We start from the raw sequence: 10,770 nt of genomic DNA on the forward strand, positions 1-10,770 counted from the left end.
TAAAAAGAAGAAGAAAGTAAGAGTTGAAGTTGAAGTGCTATGTAGGGGCTTAGGGCAGAAGTACAGACTTGAGAGAAATTTTTAAATTAAAAATTAAAGTTAATAAAAAATTTAACTTAAAAATCTAAAATTTAGAATTTGAATTTTTAGAGCTAGGTGGTGATGATGATGACAATAGTTAATATTTGTTACATGATCATGATATGTCAGGTAATATGCTAAGGACTACACATGCATTATTTCCTTTGGTACAAACTGTTACCCTATGATGGTGGTTAGTGTTATTATTTCCATTTTGAAGATAAGGAAACAAGCAGGGGAAGTAGGTGTACCATACTCAAGGCCAGACGTTATCTTATGAGAGCTAGGATTAGGATCCAGGCAGCAGCAGGCTGACTCCAAAACTTAGAGTCTTAATCATTTTGATATAATAAGCACAATAAATTTAAAGGCAATTTAGAAAGTTATATGAAAATCAAAATGCAGTACTGTACAAATGATGGTTTTGTTCTCTTTCTATAGCTCCATGAAATTTTTGCTCATGTTCCAGATTGACGTGGGCATGGGGAGGAATGTGGGAATGTAAGAAAGAACCATCATTATCCCTAGTGACTTCAGGGTCTTCCATCCCTTTATGCTGTGCCTTGAGGACAGGCTTCAGCAACTTTTTAGAAGTGATGTGCCAAAGTTTATTGATACATTCCTGCCTGGGGGACTGGAGGGACAGTTGCAGTTACTACCTGCAAGTCTGTAAGACCAAGCCCAATGAATGCTGCCAAGTGGACAGACTGAATCCTTTAGTAGATGTGCTTTTAGAGACACATGGAGAACATGGATATATTATCCAAATAAGAGCAAGAGATGATCAGGAGAGAGAGGGAAAATGAAGTCGATTTCATGTCAGGGCAGGCTCCTCTTACCCTTTGAGAAATAACCAGTAACTCAAGAGTAATCATAGAGTAATTCATTATCAGCTAGTTCAGAGAATGTTAAAGCTGGAAGAAGGCTAGTAATTGTTTAAGTCCATTAAGTCCTTTTTGGAGTCATTTATCCTTTTAAAAGTCAGAAGCTATGGACTCAGCTATACCCCCTCACACACGCATACAGATTTTGCATATTATTTCAGGGAATTCCCACATTCTCAGAAGATTAACCATGGGTCTTGAACAAGGAGTTCAAGTTAGGAATGCTGATCTAATTTAAAGCTCTCAGTTTAAAGAAAAGGAACAATATTATTAGAAGTTAATATTTAAATGGTAAATAGCTGCCAGCCAAAAGATACCATCTTACTAGAGCTGAGATTACAACACAGGCGGCAGCAGCAGGCTGACTCCAAAACCCATAGTCTTAATCGCTTTACTACAATAAACAGAATAAATCTAAAGGCAATTTAGAAAGTTATTAAGAAAATCAAAATACAATGCTGTGCAAATAATGGTTTTGTTTGAAAAGACAAAGGCAAGAGAAAAGACAAATATCTCAAAGTATTTCTGCTTCCTCTAATATTTTTCTTTGACGTTGAGTTTTTTACTCATTTGATTGGATCTCTTTACATAGAATTAATGTTTTTTAATATTACAGGTAAATTCACTTCTTTTTTCTTCTGTTAATGAGCTCCAAATTAGTGAGGTTCACCAGGCCACTGATAGGCTGCTTGTTTATAAATCACACACCTTTTAGAGTTGGACACTCCCCTCCAAAACTTTCTTACCTCTTAAAGTGATTTCTAAAGGTGACTTCTCACCTCTTTTCTTCAAAACAGAGAACGGATGACTGAAGAGTCCAAAGTGGAAGCAGAATTGCATGCTGAACACATAGAAACTCTAAGAAAGCAGTTTCAAACCGAGAGAGAAACTGCAAAGAAAGTGGCACAACGGGAAGTGGCTGAGGTATAGAGTCATGAGAGAAGTTTCTCTCTTGGTGAATACCTCTTAGGAGGATAAGCAGCTCCAAGATTTCAGAGAATGGCTGCAGTTGTTCTTTGACTCTTCTCATCCCCTTTTGACCAGCAAGCCAGATGTAATTGAGACCTCTCTGTAAAGCAACACACAGGAAAAAAGTTTCTGACAGATAATTCTCTGCCCAACAAAGGAGTACCTTGATAGGAGATTTTCCATCAGAGTGATAACCAAGAGGGATAGAGGAATAAGACTGCCATGTCATAGACAGAAATGAAATCATCTCTCTTCTCAGTTCACTTAACTGGCCTCTATTCTGCATCTACCATTTCCTGAGAGAGACAGGGAAAACACTAGAAGATATGGTCCATGCCCTTGTGTGTGCCAAATGACCCTTGTTTGTGATCTCCACTCTGGACATGAGGCAAATAGGGAAAGCATCAGAGAACTTTCTTGTGTAGCTAGAGGCTGTGTGCAATTTTGAAGGAATTCAAAGTAAGAGAAAGTTTATTTTAGGCCATTTGGTTGATAGAAGAAGGAAAGCTTAATGAGAGTACAGGATTGAGACTAGCAGAGATGACAGGGCTGGACACCTTACAAAACAGCACAGGCCAAGCTTACTTACAAAAATGAACAGGACATGTTAGCAGATGAAAAGTAGCCTGTCTTGATTAGAGCAGAGACTTTGGAAAATGTTAGAGAAAGAGTGTTAACTTACATGGAACCACCTGATGGATGGCCTTAGTTATGGAAATGTTGGATGTGAACTCTTAAGTAGAGATGGAGTACTACTTAAGAGTGAGCAGGGGGTGGCAAGATAGAAGCATGAGTTTAGGAAGGTTAATATAACAGCAGAATACAGTGGAGAAGAATAAAAAGAAACTGGAGGCATGGAGGCTCAAGAAAACTATAACAGTTAATTTGAGTATTAGATGATTAGGGCCAAGCAAAGTAGTTCAGTTGAAAAATAGAGAAAAGCCAATAGAAAAATCATCAAACAGGCCGGGCAAGGAGACTCACCCCTGTAATTCCAGCACTTTGAGGGGCCAAGGCAGGTGGATCACCTGAGGTCAGAAGTTTGAGACAAGCCTGGCCAACATGGTGAAACTCCATCTCTACTAAAACTATAAAATATTAGCCGGGCACGGTGGTAGGCGCTATAATCCCAGCTACTCAGAGGAGGCTGCGGCATGAGAATCACTTGAACCCAGGAGAAGGAGGTTGCAGTGAGCTGAGATCGCACCACTGCACTCCAGCTCCGGCGACAAGAGTGAGACTCCATCTCAAAAAAAGAAAAATCATCAGACAGACATTAAATGTTGTATCATGGAGAGGGAGGGATTAAAATAATTCCTTGGTTGGCATGGATGGTCTGTGTTTCACCAAATTTGTTACATTTAGTAGTTGCAGTTGATGGAAACTATTCACAAAATCAAACTCAAATAATGGTATATAAAACAATTTTGTGAATTGCAAAGCACTATATAAATATAAATGTTATAAAAAGCAAATTCTGCTTTTTATAGAAGAATTAGGGAACATAAAGATGTGCTAACTGTAGAAGTGTACCTTTAGTTGAGAATAATTACAAAACTGAAATCCTTTGAAGAAGGATGAGTGACAGTGAAGAACAGTGAAAGCGTGACAGCAGTGAGAAGTTGGCAGCACCGATAGGCTCACGGAGCGCTGCCTGAGTCCCAGCTCTGCATCTTACTGTGTATTAATTTATTGTCTGAATAAGTGACTTAATTTCTGAGTTTCAGTTTCCTCAATCATAACATGTAAACCATCACAACTACTTTCCAAGTTTGTTTTGAGAATTAAATGGGAAAGCATTTGTAAAGTAATTATCGCAGTGCCTGAAACTTAATCAGTACAAAGTAAATGATAGTTGTTAGGGCTTATCCAGTTTTAGAAAGGCTGTGATTGAAACAGTGGACTGTCTAACAGGAAGTTAGTTGGGTAGTAATAAAAGACTGTAGTGTAAAATTAGGATCTAAAAGAAGGAACTAGTATAGAGAGAAAAGGTACAGACACCCTTGACTTCACTCTTTGCTGTTTTAAATGCTGCCAGCCATAGAGAATACCACCTTCCTGTTTTCTCCCTTCTCAACTACCTCTTGGTCCTAAAGTTTTCAAGTGGCACTGCTTTAACAGCATATTAGAAGGACGGAACTCTGTAAAATTATTTAAGTAACTATGCAGTTTTTTTCACGGGAGAAATTAAAATCCTTAAGAACAAAAAACAAAATTATAAAAATGTGTGCCATGACAGTCAATAGCTGACAGATATTTATAGAAACTGCCATATAATTCATTTTCATTTCTTCAGACTGAGGTTACAAGTGACAGAAAGAGAATAGCTTATAGCATGATAATCACAGAGTAATTATTGTGTGCCAGACTCTACTTCTTTCTCCATATGATCTTATTTGTTATTTGTATCCTATGAGTTAGGCTATACACACACTGATCAGATGATGAACCTGAGGCTTAAGATAGTTAATTGCCTCAAAACACTGAGCTAGTAAGTGGTGAAGCTGATATTTGGACTGAAATCTGACTCCAAAGCCAGGCTCTTAAAATGCAAATACTGAATATACATTTACATTCTTTATTCCAAGAAAGATTTTGTTCTTTAGTGATAAAAATTGTGAAAACCACTTGGTCTGTTGCTCCATAAATCTGCTTAATCAGACATTATTGCCATACTAATGCTCCTTTTAAAAAGAAAGATCCAAAGACAAATAGGACAAAACTAAGTGAGCTTCTGTTAATGGAAAGTAAAAATGTTTCAATTTTTTCCTTTGTGTTTTAAGCTGAAGAAAGCCCTTGATGAAGCTAACTTCAGATCAGTGGAAGTGTCCCGGACCAACCGAGAGCTGCGACAGAAACTTGCAGAGCTAGAGAAAATGCTAGAAAGTAACAAGGAGAAAATAAAGAATCAGAAGGCCCAAATTAAGCTCCACTTGTCAGCTAAGGCGAACAATGCTCAGAATATAGAAAGGATGAAGGTTATAAGAGAAACCTCTTCTCACTTCCTGGGTACCCTGTGAGGATGTGGGCAGTCAGTGGTATCTGGGGAAGGCAGGTTTTAGAACCCTACCCGCCCCATGTTTTCTCTGGGAGTTACAGCCAGTTGCCTTTGGGGAGACTCTTTTTTCAGTGGAGACACTGCTGTGTAAATGTTTGATTTCTCATTTGCTGCCAGTGTCACATTCTGGCTCCCCATCTGTCCCTTCCGTGTTGATTGTATTGGACTTTACTCTTTCAGGATCAGTGGGCCAGATGGGAAAGAAAGCTCAGCCGGAACTGGTAACTTTGGGTCTCATATTGGATTCTGTCTGTCATCCCATAGGCAAAAAGAGCAAGCCAGTTTTTCCACTGATCATCTTTTTATGTTACTTTCCATTTACTTTTAGCAAATAGAAACAGAATTGAAGCAAATGGAGCTAATTAAGGATCAATATCAGAAAAAAAACTTTGAACAGGTAGATGATTTCCATATACTCTATGTTTACCTGTCATGCAAAATCTCAAACTTGGAGGGTGTTCACTAAATGTCTCCATCTTTGTATTCTTCCAGTCTTTGAGTATCCAGAGATTCGTGTGTGAAATGACTAACCTGCAGAAAGAGATGCAGATGTTGGCCAAGAGCCAATATGATGCCTCAGTACGGAATAAACAACAGGAGCAGCACCTAGAAGCAGAGCGGAAAATAAGGCAGGAGCTAGAGAATCGGTGCCAGGTGAAAGGTTTCCTAAGATTTATCTTAAGGATGATTAGCAAATGGCATGTGCCAAAGCCCAGCAGTATTGGACCTAGACTTTCTAGACTCTACAGAAGACAACACACATTTACAAATTGTTTATCTTAGCTAAGTCCTTAGAATAACAGTATGGAGGAAGAAGGCCGTAGTTTGAATGTGGCAAATGTTCTCCGTTTTCAGTTTAATAAAAGTCAATGTCAATTTTTAAAGAACATTTAGAGCTTACATATGTAAAGTATCAGTTACCTAAGTAAGACTTTTTACTCTGAACTGAATTTTATAGCCTTTCAGGAGCTTTATACACCTTATTTCTTCTCCTAGCACAGATACACCTGTTGCTGTTACAGGACTCTTAGGTATTCCTAAATGAATAAAAAGCGTAACATCATATCACTGAAAAGGGACTTCAAGAGATCTCTGAGCTCTTGTCTTCCAATAGGGTTTGTCATGAGAAGTATCTTCCCAGTTCTGAAAAGAGATTAATCACTTTCCTCAACAGAATCCATAACTGAAAAATCAAAATGTGTAATCATATCCACATATGTAGACTATGGGCTAAACTGAAAATCACAGTTTTCATCTCATATGTTGGCAGCACCTGAAGTTAGAAGGCACTCCATCCTACTTTCATCTTTGGTTGCCCATTTGTTATAATAGTGAAGCATTTGGCTCCGATGGCACATTGGAAGTTTATAAAAATCTTTGTATCACATTTTCAGAAATTAGAAGAAACTGTCAGACACCTGAAGAAATGTAAAGAGGCAACAGAGAATAAACTGAAAGAAGCCAGTGTCGAATCAGAACAGGTGAGCCAGACCCAGACAAGCCAGACTTGGACATGTTTCCTTCAACACAGCAACCCTGAAACAACCCAAGTCAATGTGAAATCCTTCATTAACATAGTTGTCAGGAATGCAATAGGCAAGAACCAATAACTTCCTAAGTGTAGTCTCTATTGTAAAGAGTGATTTTTAGATTAGGGGTCTGTGTCTTGATGATAGATGGTAGATAACAATGCTAAAATATTAAACCTGAAGTCCAAGTCTCCCTACTAAATATAAGGGAAGTCCAGCATGTGTGTGGATTTTCACGCATTATTATTTGGCATGACCGTACTGAAAGTAGATGCTCTTTGTTCAATCAATCAATAACTAAAAAAGTAAAGTAGTCCCTAATTAACTAATTTGTGTATTTGTTTTCTGTATTCTAAACTTAAATTGGCCTTTTGTGGAGTATTTCAAAATCATACTTTTTTTTTTTTTTTTAAACAGAGTCTCTTTCTATCACCAGGCTGGAGTGCATGGTGTACCACCATGCCCAGCTAATTTTTTTTATTTTTTTTTAGAGATGAAGTTTCACCATGTGGCCAGGCTGGTCTTGAACTCCTGGACTCAGGTGATCCACCAGCCTTGGCCTCCCAAAGTGCTGTGATTCCAGGTATGAACCACCACACCTGGCTCATGAACTACTACATTCTTAAGAGTCTTTTATATATTTTTTTCATTTTCAAAGACATCTTGTACTTTCATTCTTAATTTTCTCCTGGGCCCTCTCTTATATTACTTCACATCCAGGAAACATTAACAAATACATGAAAAGCAGCAAGTCTGCAATGCATTCTTTTTATTTTTTATTTTACTTTAGGTGTATACTATATCCAACATTTCTCCCCATGTTATCCCTCCCCACCCCCTGCTGTCCCTCCCCTACCCCCTCTACTGCCCCCAGTGTGTGATGCTCCTCTCCCTGAGTCCATGTGTTCTTATTGCTCAACACCCATCTATGAGTGAGAACATGTGGTGTTTGGTTTTCTGTTCTTGTGTCAGTTTGCTGAGAATGATGACTTCCAGATTCATCCAAGTCCCTGCAAAGGACACGAACTCATCGTTTTTTATGGCTGCATAGTATTCCATGGTGTATATGTATCACATTTTCTTTGTCCAGTCTATCATTGATGGGCATTTGGGTTGGTTCCAGGTCTTTGCTATTGTACACAGGGCTGCAATGAACATACGTGTGCATGTGTCTTTACAGTAAAATGATTTATGATTCTTTGGGTATATACCCAGTAATGGGATTGCTGGGTCAAATGGAATTTCTGTTTCTAGATCCTTGAGAAATCGCCACACTGTCTTCCACAATGGTTGAACTAATTTACACTCCACCAACTGTGTAGGAGTGTTCCTTTTTCTCCACATCCTCTCTAGCATCTGTTGTCTCCAGATTTTTTAATGATTGCTGTTCTCACTGGTGTGAGATGGTATCTCAATGTGGTTTTGATTTGCATTCCTCTAATGACCAGTGATGATGAGCATTTTTTCATATGTTTGTTGGCTTCATATATGTCTTCTTTTGAAAAGTGTCTGTTCATATCCTTTGCCCACTTTTCAATGGGGGTTTTTTTTCTTGTATGTCTTTTAGTTCTTTGTAGATTCTGAGTATTAGCCCTTTGTCAGATGGGTAGATTGCATTGCAAAAATTTTTTCCCATTCTGTTGGTTGCCGGTTCGCTCTAATGATGGTTTCTTTTGTTGCACAGAAGCTCTGAATTTTAATTAGATTCCAATTGTCTATCTTGGCTTTTGTTGCCATTGCTTTTGGTGTTTTAGTCATGAAGTCCTTGCCTATGCCTATGTCCTGGATGGTTTTACCTATGTTTTCTTTTAGTGTTTTTATGGTGTTATGTTTTATGTTTAAATCTTTAATCCATCTGGAGTTAATTTTAGTGTAAGGTGACTGGAAGGGGTCCAGTTTCTGCTTTCTGCACATTGCTAGCCAGTTTTCCCAACACCATCAATGCATTCTTGAACCCCTCACTCAGAAATTACTCTCACGTATAGGTTGTTAAGTATGTTGTGCAAATAGGTTGCAAAGAACATGCAGTCAGAATTTGGGTCTTTTAATTTCTAAGTAAAAAGTCTGCAACTAATATACAAAAAATACTTGTAACTTTCTTTGTGTCTTTTAATGGTGACATTTATATGTTCAGATAACAGCTAACCTGGAAGAAGCTCATCGCTGGTTTAAGCACAGGTTTGATGGTCTACAACTTGAGCTGACAAAAAACCAGTTACAGAGGCCTTCCGGGGAAGACAGGTGTCAGGAAGAGGTAAGATTAAGACATGGATGTCTTAAACAATTTTCTACTTGTTGCTTCTCAGATTTCTAATTACTGAAGTTCTGTCGTCATCTCACTATTCTCTCCATTCATCTTCCGTTTCTTTACACTAATGCTAGGAAACCAGTTTTTTTTCTTACAAAGTTCCACCTGTCACAGACTTTTTAGATTAAAATCACCTGTTTTCATGAATAAATGACATGTATAGAGGCAAAACAGGTACAGATTGCTGCAGTTAGCTTTGAACAGTCAGTGTTAGGTGTATTTTCTTTCCAACAGGACCAAGATGTAAGACATGATGTCATGTCCAGTCAATGTGTTCTGCGTCGATGGGAGAAAAAACAGAATCTTAGGCCCATGCCTAAGAAGTATCATTCTGAGGTACAGAGGAAGTGATGTCCTTGACAAGGGCACTTCTTCATGTGTAGCTCCACTCCATGATTCCACGAGCCCAGCAGCCAGGGCTGTCCTGTTTCTACAGTCATAAGAACGTGAAGTCTTTGATGTGGGCTGAAGATTTCAGACCTGAGTTTATAATTTTATGAACTCTTATATTAGTACAAAACTACTCCTTTTTTTGTGTGTGTCCCTTTTCACATTTTCCACCCAATAAATTTATGTTAATTTGTTGAATGATAGGAGATGGTGTTGCATGATTCTTGTCTGTTTTTCTAACAAGTATGTTTTATAAAAAAGTTTTTAGCAAGGTTCTAAATGATATTGCTACTAAATGATATGATACTTTGTTTCAATGATGTGTCCTACTCCAACATGTAGTAGATAATTCCTGGAAATAGAATTGTGTGAAAAATGGTAGACTCCTTACTGTCTTGTAAACTTACTTCTGAGTTGGGTAATTACCAGCATATCTTTTTTTCTTTTTTTCTTTTTGAGATGGAGTCTTGCTCTGTTGCCAAGCCGGAGTCCAGTGGCACGATCTTGGCTCACTGCAACCTCCACCTCCCAGGTTCAAGCGATTCTCCTGCTTCAGCCTCCTGAGTAGCTGGGACTACAGGCATGCGCCACCACACCCAGATAATTTTTGTATTTTTAGTAAAGATCGGTTTTCACCATGTTGGCCAGGATGGTCTTGATCTCTTGACCTCGTGATCTGCCCACCTTGGCCTCCCAAAGTGTTGGGATTACAGGCATGAGTCACCATGCCTGGCCCAGCATATCTTTTAAAAGGCTAATATCTCTGTTCTCAAATAAGGCATTTCAGAGATTATGTTTACAGCTTGCTTGGTCATTAAAAAAGTTATAGAATGCAGCAGTCTGTTCTGCTCAGGGAGACTATGCCTGACCAACATAGCTCTTCCTTACTGTAATTAAACAATAAGTTCAGCTTTGTCTTTTTATTTCAGATGTTGAGTGGTGGATTAGGTAATCCAGATTTAACATATGTAAGTGGATGGCATAATACCTGGCTTAATTAATACTCAAGTAATCATAGCTACTGCTGATATTATCAGGACCTAAATCAAGTAAGCAATCATGAAACTGGAAATAATATCAAATATAAGACTGTAAAAGGTTGATGAGCCTACCACTCAACATCTGATATAAAAGACAAAGCGGAATTTATTGCTTACTATATAGTAAGGGAGAACCTGTTGTTCAGGCACAGTCCTTGAGCAGAGCAGACTGTTAATCTCATATAGGTTTTTTGGAAATAATGGAATTCATATCAAAATCTATAGAGTGTGGTTACTAGAGTGAGACTATTCATTGATCACATTCAGGAACATGTAAATTGGAGTGGGTCCATTTCTGTTTGACCTTAGGAAGAAAGGACTCTCACTGGTTTTCAGGTTTGTAAAAGCATGTACAAAAAGGCAGGTTGGTCGGGTGCAGTGGCTCACCCCTGTAATCCCAGCACTTTGGGAGGCCAAGGCAGGAAAATCACTTGAGGCCAGGAGTTCGAGACCAGCCTAGCCAACATGGTGAAAGCCTGTCTCTACTAAAAATACAAAAATTAGCCAGGTT

The 10,770-nt window shown here is 38.4% G+C and overlaps 1 protein-coding gene across 1 annotated transcript in view; it reads left to right on the forward strand.

Annotated features, from left to right (window-relative positions):
* Positions 1–9,600, forward strand: part of CCDC150 (coiled-coil domain containing 150) — an 81,980-nt gene extending 72,380 nt beyond the window's left edge. Inside the window, exons 20-26 of the mRNA XM_037742091.1 lie at positions 1,763–1,889; positions 4,718–4,912; positions 5,321–5,389; positions 5,485–5,646; positions 6,387–6,473; positions 8,656–8,775; positions 9,064–9,600. Coding sequence (XP_037598019.1) covers positions 1,763–1,889; positions 4,718–4,912; positions 5,321–5,389; positions 5,485–5,646; positions 6,387–6,473; positions 8,656–8,775; positions 9,064–9,180 — 877 coding nt within the window. The 3' untranslated portion in view covers positions 9,181–9,600. The remainder of the gene's footprint in view (positions 1–1,762; positions 1,890–4,717; positions 4,913–5,320; positions 5,390–5,484; positions 5,647–6,386; positions 6,474–8,655; positions 8,776–9,063) is intronic.
* The last annotated feature ends 1,170 nt before the right edge of the window (positions 9,601–10,770 follow it).

The sequence above is a fragment of the Cebus imitator genome, unplaced genomic scaffold (genome assembly GCF_001604975.1).
Source record: "Cebus imitator isolate Cc_AM_T3 unplaced genomic scaffold, Cebus_imitator-1.0 Scaffold113, whole genome shotgun sequence".
NCBI classification, from domain to species: domain Eukaryota; kingdom Metazoa; phylum Chordata; class Mammalia; order Primates; family Cebidae; genus Cebus; species Cebus imitator.